The sequence below is a fragment of the Amia ocellicauda genome, chromosome 5 (assembly GCF_036373705.1).
Source record: "Amia ocellicauda isolate fAmiCal2 chromosome 5, fAmiCal2.hap1, whole genome shotgun sequence".
NCBI lineage: Eukaryota > Metazoa > Chordata > Actinopteri > Amiiformes > Amiidae > Amia > Amia ocellicauda.
The window spans coordinates 20,195,983-20,214,378 of record NC_089854.1 but is presented as its reverse complement, the minus strand read 5'-3'; the positions used below and the strand labels follow the sequence as shown (position 1 = coordinate 20,214,378).

At 54.0% G+C, this 18,396-nt stretch overlaps 2 protein-coding genes across 2 annotated transcripts; one reads left to right on the top strand and one right to left on the bottom strand.

Moving 5' to 3' along the window:
• The first annotated feature begins 163 nt into the window (after positions 1–163).
• Positions 164–2,696, top strand: tefm (transcription elongation factor, mitochondrial). The gene is made up of 4 exons (XM_066704212.1): positions 164–330; positions 845–1,275; positions 1,525–1,674; positions 1,794–2,696. The coding sequence occupies exons 1-4, from the start codon at positions 288–290 to the stop codon at positions 2,223–2,225; spliced, it is 1,056 nt and encodes a 351-aa protein (XP_066560309.1). The 5' UTR covers positions 164–287; the 3' UTR covers positions 2,226–2,696.
• LOC136749716 (ATPase family AAA domain-containing protein 5) lies at positions 2,613–17,983 on the bottom strand. The gene is made up of 23 exons (XM_066704210.1): positions 17,592–17,983; positions 17,011–17,081; positions 14,926–16,874; positions 12,685–12,769; positions 12,422–12,583; positions 12,146–12,272; positions 11,703–11,781; positions 11,359–11,540; positions 9,392–9,540; positions 8,760–8,916; positions 8,132–8,552; positions 7,898–7,980; positions 7,649–7,788; positions 7,376–7,535; positions 6,958–7,119; positions 6,562–6,707; positions 6,295–6,388; positions 6,119–6,183; positions 5,216–5,399; positions 4,964–5,127; positions 3,925–4,877; positions 3,541–3,699; positions 2,613–3,056 (listed from the first exon to the last, which is right to left on the bottom strand). The coding sequence occupies exons 2-23, from the start codon at positions 17,059–17,061 to the stop codon at positions 2,978–2,980; spliced, it is 5,751 nt and encodes a 1,916-aa protein (XP_066560307.1). The 5' UTR covers positions 17,062–17,081; positions 17,592–17,983; the 3' UTR covers positions 2,613–2,977.
• Positions 17,984–18,396: the final 413 nt, after the last annotated feature.

The following is an 18,396-nucleotide window of genomic DNA, read 5'->3' as shown; positions in this document are numbered from 1 at the left end:
AGGGGCTCCTCCAGGACCAGGGTTGGGTTCCCTCGCCGCAGAGACAATGTGAAACGAATTGTGCACAGAAATAAACATAAATAAGTGCTAATAGTTAGATACCACTCTGTTCCGAAAGCGCAAATAACACAAATAAACAATTCATTGGCCGTCAAATGTAATTGACACTGCCACTGGGGGAGCGATACACGGCGGGGCTGCGGAACCAAAGTGCTCCGGAACCAAAAGCTCCGCGGCCTCGTCTGCGCCGAGTGCGGGACCAGCGTCACCCAGCCGTGCGGGCGCAGATGTGGCTCCCAAAGCGTCTCCTACGAGCCGTGGTCACTGAAGGTAAATCAACATCCCAATGCTGCCTCACCAGAAGCGGCCACTCTGCGTTTTACATGCGTTATAGTTGAGTTTTGATGCGATGTGCTCGTCTGCATTGAAAGCCTCTCGCTACAAGGAAAGATGTCGACGCCCGTGTGTCTTGGCTGGGACTTGTTCTATAATCAGTTGACACGCAGGAGGGTCAGATGTAGGGTAAATAAAGTAGGACAGCAACTGGTGCCCGGGTTAATGTTAAATGTACCTATAGATGGTCCACACAACCCCCGAGCAATTGCAGCGTTTAATCTATAAAAAAGCTGAAATCAATCCAATTTAAAATGTAATCGGTTTGCCTCTCAGAAACCAGTGACACCATTTTAACAGACTGTGCCCACAGGGGTTGTGTAGTAATGCCAGAGCATGTCATGTGATACACAAGTTTGTGTAACACTTGGCTTGTGCCAGCTTGCCCAGAGTATCCTGGGACTTATCAAGTCTTGTCTCACTCTTTCTCTCTTTCCCTCCCCCACTGCAGGGTGGCATGGCTTGTTCCGCAGCCCCATGGCCACCCCACCAAAGCTGCCACCGCGCTTCCTGCACTGCACCTGCTGCCGGAGAAGCCACAGCCCAGAGCGGAGCGGCGGGGCTCAGCCCTCGCTGGACTCCTGCTACACAGAGGCGCAGCGGACGGCCATCCTGCAGGTGCTCAACCATGCCCCTGAGAGCCAGCTGGCCGGTGTGAAGCTGCTGCGTGGCAGGAAGTCCGCCAACATCATGGAGTACCGGGCACGGCACGGGCCGTTCCCTGACCTGGAGAGCGTGGTCAACGTGCCGCTGCTGAAGCACAAGACGGCCGCTGTGGTGTTCCACTCCATCCTGCACCCCGAGGAGAAGAGGCAGCCCAAGGCCCAGCCGCTGCGGACCGCCAAGTTCGTCAAGCCGGAGTTGGAGTGGAAGACACTGCAGGTGCCAGAGCCTGGTCTCATTGTCATTCATTCATTCATTCATGCTGCTCCGGGTTGACTACTGTAGAGCAGTGGCACCCAACTGCAGTCTGGGAAACAGGCATGCGTGGTTTAAAACTAATATCTTCAAATTGATAGAAATGAATAAATATTTTAATAAATCGGTGTTGCACCATGAGAATGTAACCTAGAATGGGAACGGCCCTCCTGCCGTTGGTGTGTGGCTTTATTGTGACCCTCTGTGCCGCAGGAAGCCAGCAGCATCGTGTCCATCGTGTGTGGCACCAGCAGGATCGCCTGGGCTCACGTGGACCGCAGCCCCTGCGTGCAGGACTGGCAGCAGGAGGAGTGCCAGCACTTCATGAAGGGCACCTACCTGGCCTCCTCGTACCTGGAGGACGTGAGTGTGATGCCCTACAGCCACTCTGTACCCCTCTTGTATTAGTGATGCCACCAGTCACCTCCCTTCAAACTACTTCACTTGTGTGTTCCTTCTGTCATGTGTCCTGGCCGTTGCAGGTCGGCGCGGTGGTTGACCGGATGCCGGAGGCGGACTTCTACGTGGTGGAGAAGCCGGGGATGTCCCTGCAGAGCGCCACGCTGTTCCCGGTGACGGTGCACATGCGTACGGTGGAGGCGATGTTGTTTGCGCTGCTGGCGGGGCGGGCCGGGGACAGTGGGGGGGTGCCCAGGGTCCTGAACATGATGCGCATGGCGGTGGGGCGGCACTTCGGCCTCATCGTAGGCGACTCGAGGACCAGCGGCGCCCAGCTGGTGCAGCAGCTGATGACAGACTCGGTGGGGCGCAGTGGCCCCCGCCTGGCCTTCCCCCCCACCCTGGTGGTGCGGTACAGGAACGCCTTCCGCCCGCACAGCTGGAACCAGGGGGAGGAGATGTGTGATGCAGTGCTGCAGGCCCTGGCCTTCTATGAGCTGCTGAGTGACAGCTAGACCGGACTGACAGCGTGGCACCCAGACCGTCACCGCACCCAACAGAGACACAGCTGGTTATGCCAGTGTGGGTGTTCGACTCAATAACCCAGTCCCTGCTGTATCATTTTTGTCCGATAAATAATACATGCCCTCACAGCACATGTGCCACTGGCCCTCAACGAACCGGTTTAATTAAGAACCGAGGCCGGAGGTTGCAGTTATTGTACCAACACGTCTTTTGAAATGTTGTTCTTATGTATTAAATCAACGGCTGCTCTTGAAAAGGTACCCAGATAACAGAGCCCCAGGGTCGGGCCACACTGCGCGGTGGTGGGGGTGCACCACTGGACAGTGTGGTCTGCTGCCCCCCTCCCAGAGTCCTCTACACAATTTCTACACACTGTATTTGTCTCCCACAGAAACAAGATCCATTTTATTTTTTCTAATGTTAAACTTTCATAGGTTTAATAAAAAAAAATGTACATGTGACTTTATAGAAATGTTTTTGCTGTCAAACAACATTTATTTCTTTATATAAAACATCTTTTTAAAAAAAAAAAAAAAAAAAGTAGACCCTCGCACTCCTGAATCATAGCCCAGGTTTGTCGACAGCTACCATTAAAAACAGACACCAACATACATTTATATAATAAAATAATCCAAAATGAAATCACTGGCACTTTCAGTGTGCGTTATATTACTGTACAAGAGCTTGACGCAGCCTGGGGAAGCACAAGGGCAGCTGCTGGGCAGACGCTCCGGCGAACACGCTAAGGGAAGTCGGCCGCCAGCGTTTCCAGGGCACCCTTGGGCAGGCTCAGGTGAACGCCATCCAGGTAGTGCAGGAACCTGTGAGGAACAGGGAGCAGAGCAGCGTCACGCACAGGCCCACCAGCGACTGGCACAGAGCTACAGAGCATGTCTGTCTCTCTGTGCTCTCGCAGTGGGAGCTGGTCTGAGTTGAGCATTCTTAAAAGACCATTTATTCTTTAAAAAGAATTCTCAAGATGGGCGAGTTGCCGACCAACTATAACAGACACAGAGACTGAAATAGAGGTGTGAGGCGACGCCACCCAGCAGCGTGAAGAGCACAGTGCTGGTGGTCAGCAGAGAGAACCCACTTCCTGAATGTTCACGCACACATAGATGTAGCTTTGTATCTCTATATTTGTCCAACCCAGGCACTCGAGCCCTTTCACAGCTTTAGGTAATTTCTCACCTTTAAAGACCGATTTCGAAAAGCTGCCGATGACGCAGGTGCCATCCCACAGAGAGAGAGAGAGACACACACACACACACACACACACAGTTGGGCGCTCAGGCAGTCACCCACCTCCTCTTTAGTCTGCCTCTCTCCTTCGTCTTCTCGGCGCGGCAGATGGAGCGCAGGGCGGGGAGGTAGTCCAGGGCGGCGGCCTGCCGGTTGCCCACAGAGACCAGGCCTTTGCTGGAGACAACCGACTGCAGCACCTCGCGCCGCCGCCGCAGCATGCTGAGGGAAGAGACTGAACACTGAGTTCAACGAGAACACCACCGGGGAGAAGGTGTGAAGCTCACACTTGTTTCTAGGCCCACTTGACACCACACCCACAGTGGACTGTACAGCACAGAGAGGAACACACTCAGAAAACACTTCTGGCCCAGCTCTCTCTCTCGTCTCTCAACAGGACTTTTAAAGTACTACATTTATAAAAGTAAAGTGAATGAAGGTGCTGACCTGGGGTCGCAGGGGTCCCTCTGACCATAGCTGAAGCCCTGCCGGTGGGGGGCCACAGGAAGGCTCAGCTCCTCGATGGTCTGCAGGCCTGGCTCTCCGCTCAGCTGCCGGGCCTCCTGCCAGGCCTCAGACACGGCCGCCCGGCACCTCCGGAAACTCAGGCTCTCCACGGCCGCCTGCATGTCCCGGGCCGCCCCGTCCTCAGCCCCCGCCCGCTCCACCCTGGCCTCATCCGACAGGCCGCTCTTCACCTCTGCCCCCCCCCAGCCCAGCCCCTCCGCACCCCCCCGCCAGCACAGCCCCTCAGCTGGCCACTCCTCGCAGTGCAGGGATGAGTCCAGGAAGGACATGTTGTCCAGGAAGTCTGCCAGGGATCCCAGGCAGCGGGACACCAGCCGCCCGCCCTCCCAGGGTACCAGTTTGACACCTGTCTGGGTAGATGGCTTTTGGTTGAGGGGCCCCTGTCTTGCCTCCTCTGGCCCCCAAGACCCCACCACCCTCCTGTTGCTGTCTTCTGATTGGATGCTGGTGGTGGCAGCCGGGGCCAAGGCAGTGCTCTCCCGTGTCTCTGAGGCGGCACCAGTCGTGTCACATTCGGCCTCCGTCGTCCGCAGCGTCAGGAAGCCCGAGTCTGAGTCGGAGTCCGACTGGAACAGGTCTCTGTCTGCGAACTGCAGCATCTCCATCTTCCTCCTACCCCTTCTCCTCTGTGTGCTGTGTGGGGCTCCCTCGGGGGTGCTGGCTCCCTCCAGGGGGCGGGGTGCGGGGGGCTTTGCGTCAGCCGTCTCTGGGGCCTTGGGCTCAACGCACGGTGTGTCCACGGGCCCGGCGAGGGGCCTGACAGGCAGGGGCAGCAGCTCCTCCAGGTTGCTGTACAGCAGGTCCACCCGCCGGCGCCGGCACTCCTCCACCAGCTCCTCCCCCCGACTGCAGCTCTCCTCTTCCGCCGAGCCCTGGAGCAAGAGCAACCACCGTCAGCATCGACAGACAGACCCCTGCCCCCAACCTGAACTGTAACATCGCTCCCCTGAACTCTCACCTGAAGCAGAGAGACCAGGTCCCCCGCTGCCTTGATGTTGCGCAATCCCAGCATGCTCTCTGTGCAGCCCAGGTCACAGGGCGGCAGGCTGGCGGGGGGGATGGTGGTGGTCATCTGCGTCTCGGCCTCCTCTGCGCACCCCACGGCTCCCCCCTTGGGCGTGGCTGCAGCGGCAAGACAGCGAGCAATTAAACAATTATCTAGTACTGTTATTGCCACCCCGTTATTATGGTTATTTCCATGGGAACATACCGGTCAGGGTGATGAGGGGCCGGTGCACAGCGCGCCCCCCCCCACTGCGCGTCCAGAGCTGCAGCTGCAGGAGGCTGCGCCGGATGTCACAGCCGGTCAGGTGCAGCAGCGAGCGCAGGTCCCGCGCGTCCGTCCGCACGTTCTCCGCCAGGCAGAGGAGCTGCAGGTAGCTGGCAACGTTCACCTGGGGAGGGTGGGACAGAGAGAGGAGAGGAGAGGTCAGACGACCCCTAGGGGCCCAGTGCATCATTGAAGGGCCCGGTACACTGGGGTGATCTGTGTGCCAGGCCTGTTCAATGTCCGGCTTACACACACTTCACTGGATTCCTAAGGGCCACATCTACACTGCACAGCTCTCTGCCAGGAGCAGCTAAGGCCCTTTAACGGCCCCTGCACCCCCGGCTCTGTCTCAATGTCCCTGGATTGCAAGTCAGGTGGTGGCCTTACAGACGGAGGTGCGTCTGGGGAATTCTGTACAGAATAGCGAGTATCATTTCTTCACTGCAAATGTTTTTTTTTTTCCAGTTTCTTTTGATCTGTTATTGTGTACCTGAATGCAAACATATTATACACCTATTTATTACTATCTCTCCCCTGGGTGCATTATTGTTTGGTAACGTGTTTTCGTTAGCGCTAATGCAGCAAAACAACCTGAGACGGCAAGCGTCTCCTGGTATGACACGCATAAATTAGCTGCAGATTCGAGTGAGCTGAACTTTTCACAGAGGCGTCACTTCAGACGTGTTTTTTTTTTTACACACTTAGAGTTAAAACCTACATGTAAAAATTACACAGATAGCTGTTTTGACCTACCAGCAGTACTTTAAATAATGATACCCCACCTCTAAACCTGTAACTCACATGATCATTTCAAAACCTCTCTGCCCCCATCACACCACTCACCACTGAAGGAGTTTTGAAATGGATTTCCTCAAAGCTGCCGCTGAACATCATGCTGAACGTCGGGTCTGAAGAGGAAGAGAGGAAAAAGGAATTATAAATCAGTCTATCAATAAGAACTGCCACAAGCCATCACTCTCGGCGGCACCGGACCCTCCCAGGGTCACTCTTCAGCTCACCACTGGTGGTCAGCACCACGGGCCGCTTGGTGGTCGCCATGAAGGTCTTGATCGCTGCCAGGAACCCCCAGTCATCGTCGAATATTACATCGACCTTGGGGAGAGCAGGGGCAAGAGGGCATTAGTGCAAGGGACAGAAAGAGCAGTGGCACAGCATGAGTGCAGGTTTCTTTCCACCCCTGTGGTGCAGGCACAGGCAATTCTGTCTGTAATGCCCCCGAGTGTCGGGAGGGCAGGTGTGCGGCGGGAGAGGCCAGCGAACATCACCTCCTCGAACAGGATGAGCGAGGTGGCCGAGGTCTTCTTCCCCGGCTCCTCCGGGTCCCTGCTGCCCACTGCACTTCCGGGCACACCGTCCCGTCCCTGAGACACACTCCTGTCCTTCACTTTGGGTGGCTTCCGGGGATGGGTCTCTGATGAGAGACGGGACAGACAACAACTGTGATGAAGCTCACGAGACCAGGAGCAGAGCAACGACAGCACCAACAACACCACTAAAAATGAAAAACTGCAACAAAAAGTGTTTACTTTGACTTTGAATTCCTCATCCTCAACATATAGAACCAGTGTGAATGTGGATCACAACTAACTAATGGCAAATTAAATGGAAAAAAACAAACCAAAATGAAGCACTCAGTGTCTCGAGCCCCCCCACGGCCTCACCTTTCTCTGGAGGCTCGTCCTTCTCTCCGCCCTTCCGTCGGCCGCTGAGCTTGAAGAAGTTGGCGAGGGCGGTGGGGGCCAGGCTGCCCCTCTTGGCACCCCGAGGAGACTGGGGGGGCTTCCTGGGAGAGGCAGTGACCCTCCGAGGAGAATTTGTCTTCCCTGGAGATGAGGATAGAGCAAATAGTCGGGTTTGTGTGCTTCACCAGCAGGCGACTGAACACCTACTGCTCAGGGTGAGAACAGTCAATTCCTGTCCTCAGAGACCAGACACAGGTGTGTGTGAGACAGAGAGAGAACCCCCTGGGCTGCCTACAGTCTGCCTGTACAGTCCACAGAAAACTGTCTCACAGCAGAATGAGTGGATCTGAACGGCAGCCAGGCGGACAGACGGACACAGAGACGGGGACGGACGTACGTGGAGAGGAGCTGCTCTTGACGCAGCTGTGGCTGTTGAAGTAGGAGGGCTTGTGTGCGTTGGGGCCCCCGACGTCCACCTGGTGTGACTGGGTGGCCTCCTTCAGCTGGGACAGGATCTGCCGGCCACTGCGCTGCGATGACGCGTTCACCTCGAACACCTGCAGTCACCAACGCAGAGCACAGTCCATCAACACACGCACAGAGACGCAGGGCAGTACACACCAACTCACACACAAACAGTCCAGTCGAGACACAGAGACAGGCTGCTCACCTTGAAGCCCAGCTCCTGGGCGCAGGCGTACACGGCGGCGGTCTTGCCCACGCCGGGGGGGCCGGTGAGCAGCACAGTATTGCACAGCTGCTCTTCCCCGTCCTCGTCGTCCTCCCGGAAGTCTCCGCAGTCCCACGAGTCTGCAAGCACACAGCACAGCGGTCAGCGGGCACCACGGTCATCGCAAACAGTGGTCAGCTGTTCCCCTTGATATGATGCTCGATAAACACTGAGGAGGAAGACCCTCACCGACACTGTCCTCTTCCGGTTTCTTGTCTGTCCGATTCCTCCTCTCCTCACGGTCGGCCCTCTGTTTCCACTCCTTCAGCCAGCTGTGCGAGAATAAGAACACACAAGGGTCAGAGCTGCCCTCTGGTGGTCAGAGAGGTGAACGGTACAGCTGGAGAGCAGGGCCAGGAGGCGAGAAAGAAGGGAGGGGAAGAGAGAAAGAAAGAGGAGAGCAGGGAGGGGAGAAGAGTCTACCTGTGCAGCCGCCTCACTGCGCCGGAGTTCCCCAGCACCTCACTGGAGTGCTGTGGCTGGAACTTCTCCGTCCACAGCACGTCCTCGCGGCCAGCGTCACCATCTGCCCTGGGGGGTCCTGGGGAGGGGCTGTCGTCCAGCAGGATGGTTTGGCAGTCCTGCACAGGGGTGTGAAGGGCGGGGGCATCTCTGCCCGGTCTGCCCCTGCGCGGCCGGCTCAAGCTGCCCTTCCCGCTGGGCTCCTCGGCCGAACCGGACCCCTGGGCCAACAGCGCAGACCCGGCCTCTGCGTCGTCCTCGATCACGATGGTGGTCTGGGCCCCCCGCCGCCTCTTGGACACGCGGCCCCCCCTGCCCTGCCCCCTGTCCTCCTCGCGCTCCCGTTTTCCCCCTGCCGGCTGCGAGGGGGCGGTGCCTGGATCTGAGAGGGGGAGAATGTCCCGAAATTTAAAGAATAGACACAGACATGATCAGAAATTATTCACGGCACTGGCAAATCTGACACAAAAATGTCATTATTTCACACAAACCCAGCAGTGTTTGACCTCAAGCATGTTTTCTGTATCCCTGCCCCCCACCCCGCCACACCACGCACACTAATCTCCAGAGCACCCTCCCCCTCCCTCACCTGCAGCAGCGGCACCCCCTGGTGACAGATTCTCGCTGCGTCTCTTCAGGAACCAGTTAAAGAAACGTCTGACCGGGAAGGGAGGGTTCGAGGCCCTGACCTCCTCCAGCAGACACCGGCGCACCTCTTCGGAGAGATCCTGCCTCCAGCCAGACCCCTGGAACCACAGACGCAGGGAGTCAGGACAGAGACAGAGAGAGGGAGCAAGTGAAGGACATACAGACACATAGGGCTATATGAAATCCATGATTTTTTTTTTATATATGCATACACACACATACTAATATTTTATATAACATAGTTTATGGATATATAGTTAGTCTTGTTAAAAATACAATGGTTTTGGGCTTTAAACAGGGCATTTTAAATCGTGTTCTGTGGGGAAATTAGGTCCAGCTGCTCATATCTTAATGTTTCAGGGTTTCCCCACAGCTATATTAATAAAAATGGGTGCATGAACGTCAAAAGCAAAGTACAAACTTATAAAACATGTTATCCACCTACTTCACACCCTCCCCTCCAATTTCTTTTTAAACAGAAAAATCCCAAATCAGGAAAAATGTAATCTGAAAATTCAAAATAACAAAACAGATTTCATAGAGAATGAGACAGATCTCCCACACTGGCCTGACCTGGGCTACACACGCTCTCACACTGGGCTTGGTGTGGACCTCGGTGAGCGGTCCCACAGAAAGAGCCATCCTGGACGGGGCCTCACAGCCTCCCTTCAGATGCTTCAGGAGCACGGAGTCGGGCCAGGGCAGAGTCCAGAGGGGGCACTCTATGAGCGTGGGGCAGGGGGGCAAATAACATCCACGATTAGTCAGTGTGAGAACAAGCCACCCATCACCAGCATGAACACAACTAACAGGATATACAGTGAGGGAAAAAAGTATTTGATCCCCTGCTGATTTTGTACGTTTGCCCACTGACAAAGAAATGATCAGTCTATAATTTTAATGGTAGGTGTATTTTAACAGTGAGACAGAATAACAACAACAAAATCCAGAAAAACGCATTTCAAAAAAGTTATAAATTGATTTGCATGTTAATGAGGGAAATAAGTATTTGACCCCTTCGACTTAGTACTTGGTGGCAAAACCCTTGTTGGCAATCACAGAGGTCAGACGTTTCTTGTAGTTGGCCACCAGGTTTGCACTCATCTCAGGAGGGATTTTGTCCCACTCCTCTTTGCAGATCCTCTCCAAGTCATTAAGGTTTCGAGGCTGACGTTTGGCAACTCGAACCTCCATCTCCCTCCACAGATTTTCTATGGGATTAAGGTCTGGAGACTGGCTAGGCCACTCCAGGACCTTAATGTGCTTCTTCTTGAGCCACTCCTTTGTTGCCTTGGCCGTGTGTTTTGGGTCATTGTCATGCTGGAATACCCATCCACGACCCATTTTCAATGCCCTGGCTGAGGGAAGGAGGTTCTCACCCAAGATTTGACGGTACATGGCTCCGTCCATCGTCCCTTTGATGCGGTGCAGTTGTCCTGTCCCCTTAGCAGAAAGACACCCCCAAAGCATAATCTTTCCACCTCCATGTTTGACGGTGGGGATGGTGTTCTTGGGGTCATTCTTCCTCCTCCAAACACGGCGGGTTGAGTTGATGCCAAAGAGCTCAATTTTGGTCTCATCTGACCACAACACTTTCACCCAGTTCTCCTCTGAATCATTCAGATGTTCAGTGGCAAACTTCAGACGGGCCTGTACATGTGCTTTCTTGAGCAGGGGGACCTTGCGGGCGCTGCAGGATTTCAGTCCTTCACGGCGTAGTGTGTTACCAATAGTTTTCATGGTGACTATGGTCCCAGCTGCCTTGAGATCATTAACAAGATCCTCCCGTGTAGTTCTGGGCTGATTCCTCACCGTTCTCATGATCATTGAAACTCCACGAGGTGAGATCTTGCATGGAGCCCCAGACCGAGGGAGACTGACAGTTATTTTGCGTTTCTTCCATTTGCAAATAATCGCACCAGCTGTTGTCACCGTCTCACCAAGCTGCTTGGCGATGGTCTTGTAGCCCATTCCAGCCCTGTGTAGGTCTACAATCTTGTCCCTGACATCCTTGGACAGCTCTTTGGTCTTGGCCATGGTGGAGAGTTTGGAATCTGATTGATTGATTGCTTCTGTGGACAGGTGTCTTTTATACAGGTAACGAGCTGAGATTAGGAGCTCTCCCTTTAAGAGACTGCTCCTAATCTCAGCTCGTTACCTGTATAAAAGACACCTGGGAGCCAGAAATCTTGCTGATTGATAGGGGATCTAATACTTATTTCCCTCATTAACATGCAAATCAATGTATAACTTTTTTGAAATGCGTTTTTCTGGATTTGTTTGTTGTTATTCTGTCTCTCACTGTTAAAAATACACCTACCATTAAAATTATAGACTGATCATTTCTTTGTCAGTGGGCAAACGTACAAAATCAGCAGGGGATCAAATACTTTTTTCCCCTCACTGTAGGAGGAAGTGTAGCAGCCCTGAATTACTCCAAATGTAAACACCCACAACACATCCTACACAAACAGGCCGCATTGGTGCAGAACAGCAGTGGACAGACGGCCGTATAGGGTGCAGGGGCCCCGGCTCCTCACCTGCCACGCTCTGCCGGACGTGGACGACCGCCTGGAAGGAGGAGCAGGACGCGGCGTAGGCCTCCTGGCAGGCGGCCACCTTGGCGATCTGCTTCTTGAAGGACTCGGGCAGGCCGCTGCGCAAGAACTCACGCCGGGCCCGGACCTGCTCATCGTCCTGCGAGGCCTCCGACCCGTCCTGGCTGGGGGGGAGGAAGAGGAAGAGAAGAGGAACAGAAAGAGGATGTTATCCTGACCAATCTGTGCAGCCTGTAAAGACACTCACACAGGGTTGTGCGTTATCTGATGTTAGATATCAACAACATGTCACGAGGACGGGGGGGGGAAATCTGGCTGAGCTTTACCTGCTATCGTCGAAAATGGAGATGACCCCCGACGGCTTCGGGCCCTTTTTGCCGAGGAACAGAGCTGCTACTTTCGTCCCTGTGGAGAAAAACGAACCAGATAGATAGATAAACAAAAACCAGTTCAGGATTCTGTATGAAGTTACTGAGCTGGGAGAAGGAAAGAGACGGGACTGAAAGACCAGGGACGAGGCTGAACCTCAATGAACCCTTTAGGATCCCAAGGGACATGTATAAATGTCGCACACAGAGGCCGGCTGCAAGAGGGGATTCATTTCTGGCACTGCTGTAAACAGTTTGTGACAAATGCGTAACACTGGGTTCGTACAGGTTACCACTTCTGTTCGGGGGATTCACAGCAGCACTACTGGGACACACCATGCAGGGGGAGAGGCTAGAGGGGGCCGTGGCGAGAGGGTTGCTTGGGATTGTGGAGGGGTTACCTGCGGGGGTCTTGGCCGCCTTGCTGGCCGCTGCGTTCTTCCCCAGCACCTCGTTCAGGCTGCGCATCCGAGTCCGCCTGTCCATCCCGCTGGCCTGTGCCTCGTCGTCCACACACACCACAGAGTCCTGCGCACACAGACCATGTTAGCGTTATTCGCGTTTTACAAATCGAGGCAGAAAACTACTCTAATCCCATCTTAAACTAACTGTACGTTATTTGAACTATTCAAACCCATGCCGTTCTACCCCGTCAGCACTCGGACCCTGGCCCCTACCTCGTCCTCGCAGTAGGTCGCTCTCCTGGGCACGTCGGGGATCCTGGCAGAGCGTCGCAGCACCCCCTTGCCCTCCTCCAGCCTGGTCTTGCTCCTCTGCAGGGCACGGGCCTTCTTCACCAGACTCTTGGCCGTCCTGCTGCTCTTCAATGCAGCGGGATTCTGCAAACACAAACATTACTTCAAAACACACACACACACACACACATACATAAGCAGAGCAGATGAGAAAACCACACAACAGAACTCCTGGCTTCAGTCACCTGGGTGCCCTGTGATGCAGCTTCACCGTCCCGGCCCTCCACCGGCCTCCTCCGGGAGCGAGGGAAGACCCGCGTGAACTTCATCCTAAGAACGAGAGGAAATAAACACACCAGGTGAGAGAGAGAACTAACCGAGAACCCCCCCACTGGCCGGACGTTTTGTTCCAGCTGAGCTCACGATGACCAAACTGAGCTCATAACTAGACACTTCCCAGCCCGGGGCCTCAATTAAAGTCTCAATGAAGTAACTGAAAGCACAGCAGGACGGTTGGGGAGCAGGAACTGGGCTGGGGACCACTGGTCTGATGCTTAATTTGTTCGGTTGGGCAAAGATTTCCAATTCACAAAAGCACTGTACAGCTGAACCCATTCAGCTCAGAATGTGCCGCTCTCCACGCCACAGATGGAAGAGGAGAAAAGAGGAAGAGGACAAGAAGGCGTAAGGTAGAGGAATATTACAGACATTATGCATAATTTATTTCACCTCAAGCCTCACCTGCTGTATCGAGTGATGCTTGTGTGAGCTCAATCCATTAAACAAGCTAGATATTATTTTAAGTTCAGTCGCTTAAGCATAATTGTGTGTCATGCCAGTGCTGAAAGCTGTGATGTTTAGTATCAAAAAGTTCTGGCTTTCCTCTTACACAAGTCATTTCAACCCACTTGCTCAAGCAGACCAGCCAAGGCATTTAAATCGAGGTATACGGCCATACAGAAGGACAGGGTCAATCCCCAAAACACCAGTAAATGGTGTAAAAATGACAAAAACCTGACCATTTCCCACCGTGCATTTTAAGTGCAAATGCTACTGTCTGAGATAATCGTTTAATTCATATCCCAAAATGGCCGCATTTTAAACGTGCAAGATAACTGATGCGTTTATTTTGGGGTTCAAGTTAAAGTAAGATGCTGATGAACGTTAATGGTTAATGGCAATGCGGATCACTTGTTTCCTATTCTCATCACGCTCTCTATATTGTTGTGGGTCTGTTGTGCACTGTTCAGTACTGTATATCGTTTTGTAATCCTAACTTTATCAAACAGTTCTATTCATGGCTTTGTAGCTCCACCAGTTACGTGAAAAAACACTAAGATAATTAAACAAAGTATTAAACAAGGCGTGAGGCACAAGACACTCCTTTGCATTGCAGTGGGTAAACAGCGGCACGTCTCTAGTGCAATAAACTAAGACCATGTAAACCTGAGAGTGAGAGGGGCATTTAATCTGTGACTAGGGCATAGTGTCTAGACTAGATCATGGTCACAACACACATCGGGGATATATATGCTAAATGTCATGTAAATATGATGCATATAAGTGTATGTTGCAGAGGAGTTTATTAAGAGAATGTCATCGGAACTTTAAACATCGATGTTGTGTTTTGTAAAATCCAAGTAGTGGGATTTTAAAATTTCGTAACTTTGTGAGGAATTAACAAATTCAAATTATATATAAAGCAATAATCCATCTCAATCACAAGAAGTAATAATTTGTTTTTGTGATGGAGGGTCACATCACTTTGATAGCTAGCATACTGCCAGTTGCCATCCAAATGATAATGATTAGCTAGCAGTTAACTAATACAGTAGTATACAGTATAGCTAATGATTTTTGATAGTATCGTATTATCAATTGTTTTTAATATGCACTATTTTCAGTACTGAGTATTTTTGGTGTGGATGTTATTTTACCTAAACTGATTAATTATTGTTATTTCAATATGCACAGTGCACTATTTACATTTGAATTGATTACTACATCTATTTTTTCAACATGTACAGTGTGTTTTAACATACAATGTACATGCTGAAGAAATAGATGTAATAAATGTTCTGTGAGGTGCACAATTTAAATGTTTGTTTGTCCTTTAGTTTTACCTAAACATTCTCTCTCCGCCGTAAAGATGGCCACCACTTACATGTTTTTCAGGGAGGTGGGGGGCCCCACAATCAAATCTCAGCTATGGCCCCCAAAACACTAGGGCCGGCCCTGGCTGTAACGCATTAAACTTCACATGAACTAACAAATTTGAAGAAACATTCATACAGTGGCTCTCACAAGTATTCACCCCCTTGTACTTTTCCACATTTCATTGTGCTACAACATGAAATCAGAATGGATTTAATCAGTGGCAAAACCTCATGTTGTAACACGATGAAAAGTCCAATGGGGGTGAATACTTTTGAGTGCCACTGTAGAAAGAAAGAATTGAAAGGTCCCAGCGGGTGAGCGATGCTTACCTGATGGGGCTCTCCTCACTGTCAGGGGGGCAGATCATCTCGGACTTGTACACCCTGCTGTTGGGGGCCCGGGCCTTGGGGGTGGAGAACTGAGCCGGGCTGTCGCTGACCTGGGGGGCTTTGGCTCTCTGCTCGCGGCTGCGGGTCTGGGGCGGGGGGGGGGAGTTGAGGGGGGTGGCGGGGGAGGGCAGCCCACGGGTACGGCCCCTGGTGAGCCTGGTGCTGGCCGGGGTCTCGGGGGCCACTGGGGTGGGACCAGAACCAGAAATACATCCAGAACCATCTGCTTCCCCCTCCTTTTCCTCCCCCTCTCCACCTCCCTGGGGAGTGGCGCCTGCGGTGCCCTGCTCTGCCACGGCCGCTTTCCTCTTCCCCCTCCTCCTCAGCCGGCCACCTCCTCTCTGGGTCTTCGCCACCCCCCCCACACCGCCCTGGCCCGCCTCCTTGCTGCTGTCCTCCATCAGGAGGGTGGCGGTGCTGGTGGTAGCATCGTGGGTGGCAGCAGCAGCATCAATAGCCTGCCTGCTTTCCCCGCCCACCATTTTGGTCTCAGCCTCGGGCTCCTCCTCTTCGGCCAGCGCTGGGCTCTCCTGGCCCGGCTCCCTCGGCCTCCCCGGCCCCCTGCGGCCCTGGCCCCTCCCGGCCTCCCCGCCGGGCTGCCTGAAGGCGCTCATGAACTGCTGCCTCTCCGCCTGGGAGCACCGGGGCCTGGAGGACTCGAGGACAGCCAGCTCCAGCTCCTCCTCCTCCACCACCACGTTGGACCTGCGCTTGGGCGCCGACACAGGCAGGGCGGGCTGGGACTGGGCCGGGGCGGTTCCCTCGGGTGCCGGGGGGGAGCCTGTGGGCTGGCCGCTCTCTGGCTCCTCCTTCCTCCTGTTGAAGATGGAGGCCACCCTGCGCTGCGGCACGGCAGAGCGACTCCCCAGAGCGGCCGAGTGCACCTCTGCCTGTACGGTGAGGGTGCGGGGCGAGACATGTTGCGAGGGGCTGGGCTCGTCCACCGCCCAGCCTTCGGCATCGCCACTGTCGCCGGCGGCTACAGCCTCCACTCCGGCACCGACCGGCGCGCACACCTCCACTACGCTGATCTCCCCCTCCCCCTTCTGGCTCTGCAGGAAGTCCTCGAAGGAGATGGTGACCGTGCTGTCGTTGAGCCGAGACTCCTCGTCCGCCATCCCCTCCAGGCCGTCGCTGGACAGGGGGAGCTGCGGCTGTGACTCCAGGCTATCGGGGGCAGGCCGGTGCAGCCGCTCACCGGATGTGGCCGCCTTGCTGGTCTTGGCGTCGGTCCTGCCCTTCCTTCCCTTCCCTTCCTGCGTCTCTGTGGCCTGCGGCTGCGACGTCCGGTCAGGGGCATCAATCAGCTGCTTCACAGAGCTACTCCTCTTGCCCACCTGGCCCCCGGCATCCGTCTCGGGGGTCCCACAGCGCTCCTCCTCGCAGGCCTCCTCCTCCACAGCGCAGGCGTCTGCAGTGACCAGAGCCAGCAGCGCGGCCGTGTCGCTACCCAGCACCCCCCCACCACCGTCCCCGATCCGCACCTCCTCACCGGAGCCATCCGCACCCAGGTCCGAACCCGCTGGCGCCAGGTCCGGGTCCGTCCCTGGCTCCGAAGGGGTGTCGTTCAGCTGCTTGCTAAGGCCAACGCGCCGGCCCGGCTTCCTGCCCCTCCGCAGACACCGAGCCTTGCCACCATTCCCTGCGCTCCTCGAAGGCGTCTCCCTCCCACTGGCCTCCTCCGGGGGCCGCTGCCGGTTCTCCTTGGTCGGATCTGGGGGCCCCCCACTCCGCTCTGCGGCCGGCGGCGTCTTCCTGAAGTAGTCCATGATGTTGTTGGACTTGGGCGGGGAGAAGGGCCTGTCCGCCAGCTTGGACATGGGCAGGAAGTAGTTGGTGATGGTCTTCACCGCCGGCACCTCGCCTTCCTTCCTTGGTTTCTTGCTTGGCTGTTTTGGTAACATTAAAAATTCATAAATAAAAGGTGATTGAAATGCAGTGTGTGGTCAACCATACAAGGCAACTTAAATATAGATTAAATACTCATGAAGCGGTCTGGTGAATAACATCATAATGTGCACTTACAGGCGTCTCGAAGTCTTCAATGACAGAGGCCATGGCTGCCACCCCCGCCATGGTGGTCTCGGCGCCCTCACCTGCCAACACAGAACAGCGGTGGTGAAGCAGTCCAGTGTGGGTCAGACAGACGGACCCTATCACACCACTCAGCCGAGACAATGTCAGGCTGTACACTTTATAACACAGCTTTCAACTTATAAGGTACCATACAAAATAACGCAGTCATCTCTTCTATATGAAGAAGAATTAAACCTCCCAGCTCCAGCCCAGTCACACTGACAGCTGGGAGAGACAGACTGCGGGCCGGCGGGACAATAACCACACACAGAGACAGACATATACACTCATACACAGACATACAGAGAAAGACAGATATGCACACACATTATATAGACAGAGGCTGATATACACACAGACAGACATGCACACTCCTACACAGACACAATAGTGGAAACAGCAGCCCCGCTTGCAGGCGGATCCCCGGTATTGTGTGCTCTCGGCAATAACTTACAACAATCAACAACACAGACGAGACACAAACAGCGCTGCCGTTACTGTACCGAAGCACAAACACAACGCCGGCTTACCGGTGCGCGACTCAGTTGCGATGAAAGCTTGCAGCGGCGACTCGCATCCCGCCTCGCCGTCTACCCCCTCGCCAGACACGGACACATATCCTGCGGTCTCCGGTGTAGTTTATAATGTACTTTATACTGAAGACTACAGCACCGGCGCCATGACAAAACTTACAGCACAATAATACAAATACAGCAGCAGCGCTTTTACGCGGATATGAGTGTACAGAACAGGAAGGACCGAGCCTAAACCTGGACCCGCAATGCGCCCGAGGGTCCCTGTGCAAACAGCCAGGCTCCTCTCTCCGTCTGCTGAGTGTTTAATCCGAGTTTATTAACCTGGGAAGTTTGAAAAGAGCGCCGAACCGCGGATTGTCCCTCTCTCGGCTCCGGGAAATGGCGCCAAACAACGCTGACCTTTGCCCGGGCCGATCCCACCAATCAGAGAGCACCCAGGGGGCCGTCGTCATGACGTCTGAACGCGGTTGCACGGACGCAATAGAGCTAGTGCTTGTCTGGACTGTGGTGCCGAATGAGACTTCCTCCCGCCATCTTGGTTGAGAATAAAGCCCGCTCTTGAAAGCGCAGTGTTCATTTCATGACACTAAGCAATTATTAAATGTAATCAATTAAAATAAACACACCAATGATTAAATATCTCTGTACCTATTTTGTTTCTTCATTTAAAAAGCCCGCCTATATGGTAAAGTGTAGTACACTGCGGACTCCAGCCTTTATTTTTTGTTTTACCATATTTATACCAAAGCCCCACTTTTGCCATATAATTAGTTTTTAAAGACTGAAATACTTAAATATA